Source organism: Leptopilina boulardi, unplaced genomic scaffold (genome assembly GCF_019393585.1).
Source record: "Leptopilina boulardi isolate dan_hultmark-lab unplaced genomic scaffold, ZJU_Lbou_2.1 LbouV2_172, whole genome shotgun sequence".
Classification (NCBI taxonomy): Eukaryota; Metazoa; Arthropoda; class Insecta; order Hymenoptera; family Figitidae; genus Leptopilina; species Leptopilina boulardi.
The window spans coordinates 641,173-656,260 of record NW_026137721.1 but is presented as its reverse complement, the minus strand read 5'-3'; the positions used below and the strand labels follow the sequence as shown (position 1 = coordinate 656,260).

At 27.8% G+C, this 15,088-nt stretch overlaps 1 protein-coding gene across 1 annotated transcript in view; it reads right to left on the bottom strand.

The window, feature by feature from the left end:
* LOC127277623 (follistatin-related protein 5-like) overlaps positions 1 to 15,088 on the bottom strand; it is a 69,665-nt gene that overhangs the window by 17,973 nt on the left and 36,604 nt on the right. Inside the window, exons 4-9 of the mRNA XM_051298910.1 lie at positions 10,408 to 10,586; positions 9,896 to 10,030; positions 8,129 to 8,261; positions 6,481 to 6,641; positions 3,971 to 4,094; positions 1,855 to 2,145 (exon numbers count right to left, since the gene is read on the bottom strand). Coding sequence (XP_051154867.1) covers positions 1,855 to 2,145; positions 3,971 to 4,094; positions 6,481 to 6,641; positions 8,129 to 8,261; positions 9,896 to 10,030; positions 10,408 to 10,586 — 1,023 coding nt within the window. The remainder of the gene's footprint in view (positions 1 to 1,854; positions 2,146 to 3,970; positions 4,095 to 6,480; positions 6,642 to 8,128; positions 8,262 to 9,895; positions 10,031 to 10,407; positions 10,587 to 15,088) is intronic.

Genomic DNA, 15,088 nt, shown 5'->3' with positions numbered 1-15,088 from the left:
ATTTCCATTCATTATTAATTATTTATTGCTTTATTAATTACAAATTTTGTACGAATTTACTCTATAAACATTCATTTACCCTTTTATCAACTTTTTTTTTATCATAATAAGTCGATTAATAGCTTTTTTATACGTTTTTTTACATGTCTACCTAATGTCTACCTAAAGTCCGCTTAGTTAAGTAGACATTACGCAAATCGAATCCGCCAGGGAATTTTGTTAAATAAAAATAAAATAAAAATTCACTTCAATGGTAATTCTATTCGGAACACAGAAAAAAATCTGAACTCAAAGTGAGTATCCGAATTTTAATTTAGCAGAATTTTTAATAATTCAAATTTTTAAATAACAAAATTTCCAATTCACCGAATTTTCATTTGTCCAAATTTTTAATTTATCCGAATCGTTATTAGATATAATTTTTAAAACACCTGATTTTTATTTGTCCACAATTAAAAATCTCCGAACAATAAAAATTCGGCGCTTTAAAAATTCTATATCAAATAACATTAACAATACATGTAAATAAATAAATAAAAAATCATTAAAATTCTGTAATTTTGAAAAATCCATATCTTGTAAACAATTTGTTAAAAAAAATTAGTTTAATTAGTAATAAAAGAAAAAAAAGTTTCGAAAAAAAAATATGAATTGTAAAATGTAAATTGGTGTCTAATTTGGCGTAGAATACATCATATAAATAGTTACATTCATTTGAGAAGATATTCAAAAGGGATGAAATTTGATATTGTAATATATCAGTAGAAATTCTCGGACGCTTTGGAATAGTTTGTTGTCGAACGATTTCAGTCTAAATGAAGGAAAGTTCCATTAGAGGAATGTATAAGCTCAGTGCACAGTGGCCACAAGCTGTCATCCTCTGGCTTGAAGCTCAAAGTGCAGGAAACGTACGACGTCCAATAGAAATTCGAATAATGTCAGGCGATGGGTAGAACTCGAATCTCGAATGCAAATATCCGCGATTACATGGCTCAAGGGCCTACCAACCAAATCCAGCTCGTTTTCCATTACGAGGCATTAATATTCACTGCACGTTCTCTTTCAGCAAGCCGTTTTACGTCAAACTATCAGAAAGCCCACACGGCACGAAAAAATTGACTTTTAATGATTTTCTATATATTCATAGAAAAAAAATAATAAAAAAAGGAATGACAGTGTAACCAATATCTTATTGTGTAAAAATGAATTCTTTTTTTTTTTTTATTAAAAGATAAAACTTGAATTTAGAAATTTTCAAATTTCTAGTCCTTTTCTATAATATCCAGAAACATTTAAAAATTTCGTACTTTTTATTAAAAAAAATTTTCTTAAATTAATATAATTTTTTATTAAATACATAGTAATTTTATTATCAAGTTTTTAAATTTGCCGCCAATATTTAAAGTTTTATGTTAAATGGTTGGCACACTTGTATATTAGTCAATTTAGAAGGTTCATAACCTAAAAATTCTGCTATTTAATTTTGTGAATTGTATCGTAATGCGTAAAAACAGTATTTTTAATTCAAATTACCAGAATTTTTATTTTACCGAATTCATGAACAAACGAATTTTTATTTAACAAAAATTATATTTAGTGGAATATGTATTTATGTTTAATTGAACTCATTCTGAAGTTCAGGTTTATTCTTTGTAACCAAAATTGAATGTAGTTGTAGTAGCATTTTTTAATTTTTGCATGGTATGTATGTTTGTATATTTTTATACAATTTTTTTGATTGTCTTTTTAGGTTTTCAATAAAAATTTTAAAATTATGTCTTTTCCATGTCTTTCAAGTTTTTTTTAGAAACATGAAATGTCATTGTAATAAATATATTTGCGATAGAAACTTACAGGGTGTCGGTTGTTCCTGAACGACGAGACTGCTAATGTCCCTGGTGAGACCACCGATGCTCGTCGCTTGACACATATAGGCGCCAGTGTCGGCATAACCAATGTTCTTGATGAGCAATTTCGTGCCATTTCCAATTACCTCAAACTTATCTGGTTCATCGTGAAGAGGCTCGTCGTTCTTCAGCCACTCGACTCGAGGAAGTGGTTCTCCAACCACGTGACACCTCATTGTCGCCTCTTCGCCCGGCCTCTTTGACTGGAGTCTTGGCGTTACTCGCACTTCTGGAATGGCTATTCACAATTTTCAAGTCAATATAAATTCACTTATAAATTTTGATACAATTTTATTATATTTTTCAATTTCAATTTTTTATAGAAAAACCAAATCATTTCTTCTAAATTATAAATTTATTTATCTATTGTAAAAACACGGTGAGTGTTTCGCAATCGGAATAATGAGTTAGAGAAGGACAAACAATATGTCTATCCTTCTCTAACTCGTTCTTCCGGTTGCGTTTGCATCATGAAGTAGGATAAGGAGAGGTAACGCCTGTAGCCAATCGCTAGAAAACTTGACACCATATAGGGGGGACCACAGTAGTACGACTTTCTATTTTCCTACTGTTGACAGCGCTTGCGGTGGGAAATATTTGAATTATATTTTATCACGTGACCTACCGCGAAAAGAGAAACATAACCTGAATGTTTCACATGGTGTTTTTGTTGTTAAAATTCAGTCGTTTGTTTTACACATGAAGTATTTCAGTAATGTGTTAGTGTTTTGAAAAATGAAGAGTTGTTTTATAAAGCATTGCGATTCGGGTTCGAAAACCCAAATAAAAAGAGATGGTTGTGTTCGAAGTTTTTTTAAACCTTCCATGGTAAGTAGAATGAAATTGTTTATTATTTTTTTATTACTCATGATATTATTATGTAAATAATAAATAATGTTAATTATATTTCTTATTTCGATAGAAAATGTTAGCAACATGGTCAGAGGCTATTCGAAGATTTGAATCAATAATGACAATTTCTAATTTAATCAAGAATATTTTATTAATATACACAATTGAATAAAAAATTAAAATAAATAAATATATATATATATATATATATATAATCTATAATTAATTAAATTAATTAAATTACAATAACTTATTCAAAATTGAATAATTAATTACATTTCGTCCACACTTTCTAAAAGACTTATCAGTTCATCAACACTTGAAATTTTTATAAATTTCGATAACAAACTAACTCTATCACCAATAACAATTTTGACACTTAAATCACTTAATATTATTAATTTCTTTGTTACATTTAAATTTTCTACTTTTAGAAAACCAAAGTAACGTTCAGAACCTTTTACAAAGCACCACTTGTCTGAAGGCATTTTTATCTCCTGTAAGCAGCTTTTGTACTCTTCAAATGTACATATTCCTTTGATTTGGTCCATTGCTGTTTTTCTTTAACGTGATTTGCTTCTACGAATGGAAAAATTACTGCTGCAAAATATAAAATTAAATTACCCTTTAATATTAAAGTATTTACATTTTCTGTAAACAGCTGACTTGCAGCCATGTTGCAGACGATAAATTTTAATTCTTCGCTTTCCCCAAAGGAGCGCTCGCGACATTAGGAAAAAAGAAAGCCTACTACTGTGGTCCGTCTATCTGAGGGCCAATGAATATACGCCGTTACCTCTCCTTATCCTACTTCATGGTTTGCATTTACGATTCCAGTTACGTTTCTATTCTGCTCAGGCCTTTAAACTGTAAAGGCCTAAGCACAATAGAAACATAACCGTAATCGCAATCGCAAACGGAAGAATTAGTTATAGAGAAGAACAAAAATATATGTCTATCCTTCTCTAAAACCCATTCTTCCGTTTACGATTGCGATTACGCTTACGTTTCTATTCTGCTCAGGCCTTAAGTTATCAGCAAACATAACCTCCAAATTTATAATCATTCAAATGGCGCAATTATTTGAAAATTCGACCAACTGGACATTTTTAATTTTATAGGTTATGTTCGGTTCTACCCAATTTTGTAAAAGATTGTTCTTGTAAATTATTATGTTATTATAATAAAATAAATAAATAATTTTTACTTACTGTGAACTGTAAGAACATGAGTTTGAACAACATCTTTATTTCTGAGAGCGTGACATGTATAATTGCCGGCATCAATTAACTGTACCCTTGTCAGGTACAAGCTTCCGTCGTTAAAAACGCGAACCTTAAAACAAAAATAGTATCGAATGATTATAATTATATTGATTCATATAATAAAATAATAGATGATGATTATAAGTAATCGATAATTCCAAAAACCTTAAATCAATAATCACATAACCTCAAAAAATATTTTTCTATATATATTATTATTTCAACTATTATAATCATTCGCATATTAAAAATATATCAAATATGTGATATGCTCTACGGCCAAAGGGGACCTTAACTGCAAAAAAAAATTAGGTTATGTTTAGAGATAATTTTCCCTCCAAAAGTCACAAACATAACCTAAAATTGTTTGCAGCTAAGGTCCCTTTCATTGCGTAAAGCGTCACATATTTATATTATATGTCAACAATAACAACAGGTTTCATAAATTTCCCATAAAAAATAGTTGAAATTTTCATTTTAAAGAATTTTAGACCGAATTCATTTCAAATCAGACAGGCTTGACTTGGTTGGAGCTGAAAATAATTTTCACCTTCAAAATGTTGTTCTTCAATGAATTTTAGACGACACGTATTTTTTTATTTTGCTGAAAAAAACGTTTTCTTTAAGTTATAAGGAGTTCAAATATATAAGTAGAGAACTTCGTTTTGTTTAAAATGAAGAGAAAAAATCTTAAAAGTGATGTAACTTTTTAAGTAATTAAGATAATTCAATTTTTCCTTTTGTATCTGAAAGGACTTTTATTCTTCTTTCGAAATCCATTGGAAAATTTAAAAAATATTTAAAAATAACAAAATGGCGGCCATTTTACTAAAAAACTTTCATTTGAAATTACTCAAAAACCCCACCTTTTTTTTTGCTCAAATTTTTTTTGGTAATTGTGTTCATAGGGAGGAATATTGCCCACAAGAATTTAACTTGTGCCCGTTTCTGGCACAAGAGAAATTTTTTTTTTTTATATTTTTTAAAAGAAAAACATCATTTTTCTCAAAAAATACACTAGATATAAAAAAATGTCTCAGATAAAAGTTGTTCCTCGTTAAAAGACCTAAAAGACCTTTTCATATTTAAAAATAATAATAGTGACATTACAATACAAAAATTAAATAAACATACCTTATTTTGCTTTTTAAAAAATAATAACTGATTCTTTAATTTCTTAATATTAATACTCGCTATTATTTTACTGAACACAAAAAATTAACAATTTTAACCACTGTGACAGTAAAGATTATTAAAGATTATTATAAACTATTTTAAATGATATTTAAAAAGCAATAAATGTGAGCGTTTAATCCATGTTTTGCAAATATTGTTGAACAAACACAAGATGGACAAAAATGACAACAGACATTTTTTTAGGTCTTTTAACGAGGAACAACTTTTATCTGAGACATTTTTTTATATCTTGTGTATTTTTTGAGGAAAATGATGTTTTTCTTTTAAAAAATATAAAAAAATTTTTTCTCTTGTGCCAGAATCGGGCACAAGTTAAATTCTTGTGGGCAATATTCCTCCCTATGAACACAATTCCCAAAAAACTTTTGAGCAAAAAAAAAGGAGGGGTTTTTGAGTAATTTCAAATGAAAGTTTTTTAGTAAAATGGCCGCCATTTTGTTATTTTTAAATATTTTTTAAATTTTCCAATGGATTTCGAAAGAAGAATAAAAGTCCTTTCAGACACAAAAGGAAAAAGTGAATTATCTTAATTACTCAAAAAGTTACATCACTTTTAAGATTTTTTCTCTTCATTTAAAAAAAAACGAAGTTCTCGACTTATATATTTGAACTCCTTATAACTTAAAGAAAAAATTTTTTTCAACAAAATAAAAAAATACGTGTCGTCTAAAATTCATTGAAGAACAACATTTTGAAGGTGAAAATTATTTTCAGCTCCGACCAAGTCAAGCCTGTCTGATTTGAAATGAATTCGGTCTTTAATAAATATAATTATTTTTTAGACGAATTTTCATTTTTTGAATTAGCATTTGACAAAATTTTTTTTTTTTTTTGAAGTTTTTTTAATTAAAAATTAGTGAAAATTTCTACTATAATTTGAATTAGTGAACAAATTCTCACTAATTCAAAAAAAGTATGTAATAATTTTTCATTTAAAAAAAAATTACACTCTTATAATAATTAAAGTACGAGGAAATTTTCAAAATCTTAACTCAAAGTTGTACTTTATGTTATAATAATAATAATAATAAAAGAATAAGAAAGAAGTTAATCGTTTGGCGAGAGATGAGGGAAACTCGCCAATTTTGAGGGCAATCCAAATCTAAATGTGACTCTAGAGGAATATATAAAAGTTGGAGAATACTATGTATATATACATATATATGAATAAAGAGAGAGAGAGAGGAGTTTTGCAAGAAGAAATTTAAAGTTAAAGATTCTTTTAATTTTAAAACTAACAAGAAAGTTTTTCCTTTTACCTCTTGGACTGAAAGGGCTTCCAGATCCGCTTCATTGCGTCTCCAGACTAAGGGGGGCGGGGGCGTTCCAGTGACGTCGCATTTTATCTCCACGTTATCTCCAACTCTCGCCGATATATGATTCACTTCCAGAGATTTGTCTAAAGAAACTACCGAGACACCTGAAAAGAAAAGAATTTTCCCTCTTTTCAGACCATTTACTTCATTCTTCACATTGACATCGTGAATTAAAAGATAAAAAATTTTTTTTAGAAAAACTTTCCGGGCATTTAATGCAATTTAGGGGGTGCATGAATTTTACATAAATATCGTTAATTAAAATTTTTATTTAAAAAAATATTTTATTACAAAAATAATTACGAATTAGCATTTTCACAGAATTTCTTTTTATACGAATTTTTAATTAAAAAAATTTTTAGCTACCAAATTTTTGTTTGGCAGAATTTTTATTTTACCAGTCATTTTCTTTACATGACTTTTTATATAATAAACAAATTTTCATTTAAGCGAATTTTATGTGATTCGAATTTTTAAATGATAAAAATTCAAATTCGCCAAATTTTTATTTGTATACGAATTATATTAATATTGATGGAATTTTTAAGACGTTTAATTTTTATTTGTCCAAAATTACAAATGACCAAATAAACAATCGACAAGAAAAATTTCGGCGCAATTTTAAAAATTTACCAATTAGAAATTATCAAGAAACTCGTGATTGGTCAATTTTAAAAAATACGTCAAAATCTTTCTGCCGATTGTTTATTTGGCCATTTTGTAATTTCAAATACATGAAAATTTGGTACCTTAAAATTATGTTAAGTAAAAAATTTGTATACAAAAAAAAAAAAATTCTGTCTATTGCTAATTCAAAAAATAAAAATTCAGGTGAAAACTATTTATATAATATAATTTTTTAAAATTCTAATTAATAATTTTTATGTGATAATCATGCGCCCCGGCGATTTCTCTTCAAAATGAAAATTATTAAATAGGCGAAAAATATTGTTAAAATTTGATTTTATATTTATATTTAATTTGATTTTTATTTTCTTTTACGTCAGTAAATATTTTCTACAATATTTTTCTATTATTACAAAGCAAAGTAAAATAATAATTCATTGAAGTGATAAAAAAAAAAAATCGCGAGGTAATTTCTTTATAATACTGAATAAGATATTTTCTTTTTTTAATATATACAAATTTAATAAATTCGTTTTCCAAGAGCAGTGACCGAGTTTTAAGATTCTCTCCTTCAGAATTTGCTTGACACTTGTTTTCGGCATCAGTGGAGGCTAAAAGAAGGTTTTCAAGGCGATAAAAAAGAATTTTAAATGCGAACTTTAAATTTCCAGATGCCGAAGCGAAAAAAGCTCAAGGAGTTTCGTAGGTGAAAGAATTTCGGATAAACATAAAAAAGTGAAAAACAAGATGAACTTCACTTTACAGCTTGAAAATCGATTTTTTTTCATTACCTTCCACCTTAAATGGAATGAAATGTTAAAATTTAAAATTTTTCTCCATTGAAATTTCGCTATATATATATATAAAGAAAAACTAACAAGTAACTTCCGTGCGGAATTACAAATAAAAAAATAAATAAATAAATTGTAGAAAAAGTAAGCGGAAAGTTTTATCAAAGACTTACTGTAAAGTTTGCTAAAAGCCATGTAGAATTCATTAATATTTAATCGTCCGTCTTTATCTGCGTCGTCGTAGCTGATCATGTGACCAAGAGAGCATCCTTTACTCAGTTGCTCTAAATCTTCACGTTCTGCAATCTAGAAAATTAAAAAAGTCCATTTAATTTATCTCTCCTAATGAAAAAAGTCTTTTAGTACTCGAAAGTAAAACTTTTGTATTCTTTGGTTACTTTGATCGAATTTCAAAAGGAATCCACACTAAAAATATATACAAGAAAAATAAATACTTTTGGTCAAATTGGCTAGTGTTGAATTTCACTTTTTTCGAGGTTTACATTTGAAACTTAAGAAAATAATTTACTCTCTAAAAAAGAAACTTAAAAATATAATTTTTGATTTAAAAAAAAAAAAATATAAAACCCATGATTGTCCCATATAAAAATCACCATTAATTAAAAATGTTCAAGAATTTAATTTGATATATAATTATTTTTTAAATAAATTTTTATTTTTCGAATTAGCATTTGATAGAATTTATTTTTAAACTAATTTTTACTTAACTGAATTTTTTAGGTACCGAATTTGTATTTGTCAGAATTTTTATTTTATATAATTTCTCTTTATTTAACTTTTTATTTAGAAGAATTTGAATTTAATCGATTTTTATAATTTAGCATATAGTTCTCATTGAACTGAATTTTAAGTACTTTGAATTTTTAAATGACAGAATTTTTAATTTGTTCGAATTGTTATTTAATAGAATTTTTGTAATGATGAATCTTTATTAAATTTGTTCGAAATTGCAATTAACCAATTAAAAAAATCAACAAAAAGATTTTGGCGCGATTTTTAAAATTGATCAATCAGAAATTATCAAGAAATTCGTGATATAGGTAAATTTTAAAAACCGCGCCAAAATCTTTCTGTCGATTGTTTGTTTGGGCATTTGGAATTTTGGACAAATAAAGATTTGGAAAAATGGAAAATTTGACAATTTTAAAAATTCGAATCACCTTAAATTCGGTTGAATGAAAATTGTGCTAAATTAAAATTCGGTTTTAAATTGGAATTATTTTAAATAAAAAGTTGTGTAAAGAGAAATTTTTGTAAAATAAAAATTCTGCAAAATACAAATTCGGTACCTAAAAAATTCTGCTATATCTAATTTTTAAAACTAATTATTTATAATTTTAATTATTAATTAATTATATTATTTATAATATATTATTAAACTTTGAAGGTTTTAAACATTTCAATTACTACAATAAATGAAGAAAATCTTCTATTATTTTATTATATAAAGTTAATAAATTTTCAATAGCGACACCGACACAGAAAATTTTATTTACAACTTATTTTACCGTTTCAACATGTTTTGACAATTTAAATAGTCAAAAAAGGGGTTTTTTTTTTTGCATTTTTTTGAATTTTTAAATATATATCTATAAAATTACCATTCTTTTGAAATGTTGGTCAAAAAATAATTTTTTTTAAATCAAATAATTTCAATTTTGCATTTTTTAATTTAAAAAAAAAACATATTTTTTTAAGCAATTTTTTAGTCATTTTTTCGCAAATTTTTTATTCGAAACCTATAATATTGTATGCAAATCAATTATTATTTACTCAAAAAATTCTAATAATATTAATAATAAATATACAATAAGGAATACAATATTAATATATAAAATTGTTAGTTTAATAAAATGATAATAATAATAATAATAATTGCGAGCGAGCTTTTCAAGAGAGTAGATCGAAGAATAATTTACCTGCTCAAGTTCTTCCCGCTCCAAATTGCCGTTGTTATTTTGATCGTAGTGGGAGAACATGATGCTCACCAGATACTCTTTGCTATGATTATCCTGAGCCATGAGCCTCGCGTGATTATACAACAGCAAATTGTCCTAATAAAGATGAAAAAGAGTTTTTATTTACCTTCCATTTATTATATACATATATAATATTTATTATATTTCACAATACAATTTACCACTATGTATTTTATTAAATTTTTTTTTCTGTGTTCTCGAATGAACACAGAATTATTTTACATATATATATATATATTTTTAAATTTAGTTAGGTACAGCATTATTTTATAATTGAACAAAAACAGTTATTTTATTATAAAAATAAATGATGAATTATGGATGCGAATAAATAAATTCTTGCGTTTGAAAAATAATGATCTTTCAACTATTAAATTAGATTATTGTAAAAAAAAAAAAAAAAAAAAATATGCAAATTTTACTTATTTGTAAAGCACTCAAGTGCAACTTACCTTCATAATTTCATATTCCTGAGCAGAACAGTCTTTCGAATCGTACCTGTCGGTCTCGACTACATTTTCTTTGATGTCGTTTTTGCTATCGTCGTTTTCGATATTATTATCTAAACTCTTCGATGGCGGTGGAGTTGCATTTCCAAAGGGAAGAGCTTTTGGTGTTTCGTGATGCTCGTCTAAAATAAAAGTTATAAAAATAAAATCATTCACCTGATATTTATATTAAATATACGATTTCTTTACTTAAAATTAGATAAATTAAATAAATATCTATATATGGGCAAATCCACGAAACTTTTAACTTTTGTGATTCTCGAATCGAACACTTAAAAATCTGAATTATTTTTAATTAAAACTTTGGGTATCATTTTTTTTTTTTTTTTTGCTAAATTATAATATACAAAGGAACATTTATGTACAGTATTAGAATAAAATATTTATTTGACAATTAGTTTTATAAGTTAAAAAGTGAAAAAATGCTTAAATTTCATTTGAATTTCTTGAAAAAGTTTATAAATTCTTAACGTTTTTATTTTTGCGGCGTGTAAAATATCACTTCAGCTATAGGTACTATATGGAAATATCTAACAGACATATTTTGTCAAAAAATTTTCACTAACCAATTGGTGTGCCACCACTAAAACTAAAAATACGAAGGTTTGATTGAGTGATAGCACTTTTTAAAAAAAATCAATTGAACGTCTTCTTATGAAAATATCTATTACGGCGTTGGATAAAAATAAAAATTCAATGCATTTCTTAAAAGGTGATGAAAAAACAAAACTTTTAAGACCTATTTCAATGATGTGCCTCTAATTGTATTCCTGTGGCGATAATTTAAAGATGATAATAAAAATATCGTGATTTCATTTAAATTTATACATTTTTGAAAGGTACAACTGCATTTTTGCTTTAAACAGGTCAATCCCCACACAGCACAACATCTTACACCAGGCCTACAGCAGGCTTACATGTAAGGTTTGTAAGGTAACATCGTAAGCCCATAGTAGACTTACAGTAAACCTAAAATGTCCGCCTTACAGTAAGCTTACATGGTAGGGTCGAGGTAAGCTTACATGGTAGGGTCGAGGTAAGCTTACACGGTAAGGTCGAGGTAAGCTTACACGGTAAGGTCGAGGTAAGCTTACATGGTAGGGTCGAGGTAAGCTTACATGGTAGGGTCGAGGTAAGCTTACACGGTAAGGTCGAGGTAAGCTTATGAGTAAAGGCTGTGGTAAGGTTATTATTAAGTTGTAAGGTTGAGGTAAGGTTGTGGTAAGCTTACAAGGTAAGGCAAGTTATATTCAAATAATAATATTAATAATAAATAAATATTCAATAAAAAATTTTTTCTTTTGCCTTATTCTATTTTGGGAACCTATCATTTCGCAGAAAGTTTTGAAAACAAATTTGGGAGGAGTAGGATTCGAACCCGGGACCGAAGTATATACCTGACAACCTAACCAACTGAGCTAAACGGGGAACTGACAATGAGAAAAGTAATCTTACTTTTAAAGTGGAACCAAGAAGATAATCAACTCCTTAAAAGCAAGATTACTTTTCTCATTGTCAGTTCCCCGTTTAGCTCAGTTGGTTAGGTTGTTAGGTATATACTTCGGTCCCGGGTTCGAATCCTACTCCTCCCAAATTTGTTTTCAAAACTTTCTGCGAAATGATAGGTTCCCAAAATAGAATAAGGCAAAAGAAAAAATTTTTTATTGAATATTTATTTATTATTAATATTATTATTTGAATATAACTTGCCTTACCTTGTAAGCTTACCACAACCTTACCTCAACCTTACAACTTAATAATAACCTTACCACAGCCTTTACTCATAAGCTTACCTCGACCTTACCGTGTAAGCTTACCTCGACCCTACCATGTAAGCTTACCTCGACCCTACCATGTAAGCTTACCTCGACCCTACCATGTAAGCTTACCTCGACCTTACCGTGTAAGCTTACCTCGACCTTACCATGTAAGCTTACCTCGACCCTACCATGTAAGCTTACTGTAAGGCGGACATTTTAGGTTTACTGTAAGTCTACTATGGGCTTACGATGTTACCTTACAAACCTTACATGTAAGCCTGCTGTAGGCCTGGTGTAAGATGTTGTGCTGTGTGGGTCTATGGTGTGATCGAAACATTTTCATACATATATTTGAACACAAAAACGCCGTTTAAGAATTTTGAGTGAAACAAATTTTATTAAGTTAAGAATATGCTGAAAACACTTTTTTGGAGTATTTACACCCTCTTTTCTCAAAATTCTGACGTGCTAAGCAAATTTGAGTGCCAGAATCGTGTTCAGAGGACGAAAATACTTTGGAAATCACTCCGATATCAAAAATAAAAAAAAGTTGCATACGAAAAAAAAATTTTTAGGTTAAGAATCATGTCAAAATCTTAACGGCGGAAACATACTCGGGATCGGGAAGGTGAACAAGCGCCTTAACTTATTCTTTCGGTTTTTGGGATTCTCGTTATGATTGTCGTCAAGTGTAGACCTACTGCGCATCTTTTACGAGTGTTATACGTTTTCAAACGTTTTGAATATTTCGAAATTTAATTGATTGGTGTTTTCCTTTTTAATCCTTTTACTTATTTCTAAGAGGTTATTTCTTTATTTTATATTTATTATTTCGTTTTTGATTTTTGATAAAGGTAAGTTTTTTCTTTTCATTTATTAGAGGCCTAAGGGCCGCTGACTATTATGTCAGCTACCGATGATCCATCTCATTTTGATCATGATCCTGATTTTCATGAGGACCCTCTCGATTCAATCATGATTGATCAATCTTTGGAAAATTTAAATAAAGAAAATCAAATTTTATCTAATTCTGGCTTTCAAAATCAAGTTATTTCGAAGTCTAATAAACGTAAATCTTCACATTTAAATAATAATAATAATAATAATAATGATTTTGCAAAGAAATCAGATAATTCTAAAGAAAAATCTCTTCCCTCTTTTGATAAATTATTAAAAAACAAATATACTTCTAATAATAAAGGTCCTTTTCAAGTAATTGTTGAAACTAAAGATAATTCAGCTTTACATCCTCTCAAATGTGGTAAAATTTTACATAAAAATTTTAGATGTTCTATTAAAAATATTGAAAAAACAGGTCTCTCACGAGTTATGGTAACTTGCATAGATCGTGAAAGTGCTAACAAAATTGTGGATAATAATGAAATTCTTTCATCTGTCAATTTATCTGCTTTTATTTCAAATTTTAATATTTCAAGAGAAGGAATTGTTCGATTTGTTCCTAAAGATATTGAAATGGATGATATTATCAAAGATTCTACAAATGATTTAAACGTTAAAATTCTTGAAGCGCGTAGATTTTTAATTAAAAATGACAAAGGTGAATTGTTCCCAGGTTCAACTGTTCAAATTAAATTTGAAGGTCAAGAATTACCAAATTTTCTTTATCTTTATGGTTCAAGGTCAGTTATTCATCCTTATATTCAACAACCTAAAATGTGTTATTCTTGTTTTAGGTTTGGTCATGTTTCAAGCATATGTAAAAATCCTCGATGCTTATCGTGTGGCAATTCACGTCATGAGGAAGGTTCTACTTGTCCTAATTCTGGAAAACCACCAGTTTGTTTAAATTGTTCTGGACCTCATCTTAGTACAGATAAATTATGTCCAAGCCGAGAGGATCAAAATAATATAATGAAATTAGCTGCTTATAGAAACATTTCTATTGGATTAGCTAAGAAAATTTATTATTCCGAGAAAAAACGTGCTACTTCTGGAAATTTTTCCTTTGACTTTTCATCTCTTTTAAATTCTAAAGATACTCCTCTTTTTAACATAAAGTCAGTTTCCGTTCCTCGCTTTAATTATTCTAATTTTCCTGAATTAGGTGAAGTCGACCTTGATTCAGCTATGGGCACTAATTCTTCTATTTCATCTCCTGTTCTTAATCCAACTTTGTTGAAATCTAATAAATCAAAGTCATCTAAAATTCTTCAAAATAATTCTGTAAATCATAAGAATCAATTTCTTACTAATCAAGTATCCTCTTTTATTCCTTCTAATTTGAATTCTTCACAATCAACTCATAGTTCTAACTTGTCTCAAATTCCTATTCCTGTATCAGCATCTATTTCATCTCTCAATAGAAATGTTACTCCCTCTTTTCTTCCTGATAATTTACAAACTTTAACTCATTTAATTTCTCAACTTACACAATTTCTTAAACAAATTTCTCCTCTGACAGATATTCTTTCTCAACTTTCAAATTCTTTTTTAAATCCTCAATCTATCAATTCTCCTCTCAATTTTTCCACTAATTAATTTTCTTTATTATGAATTCTAATAATAATTCTTTTTTGAACATTTTTCAATGGAATTGTCATAGTATTTTTCCTAAAAAAGGATTTTTAGAGCGTATATCTCAAAATTATGACATAATTTTGTTATGTGAAACTTGGCTTAAACCTAAAGTTTCCTTTTCTATTCCCTCTTTTAATATTTATCGTAAGGATCGCATCGGTCGTTCTGGTGGTGGTCTTCTTATTGCAATTAAAAATGATATTCCTTTCAAAATAATTAATTCTGTTTTTAATCTTGATGATGTTTTTGATACTCAAGCCATTTCTTTACAGACTCATCTTGGTGAATTTATTATTGTAAATGTATATCGAATTCCAAATTATCAA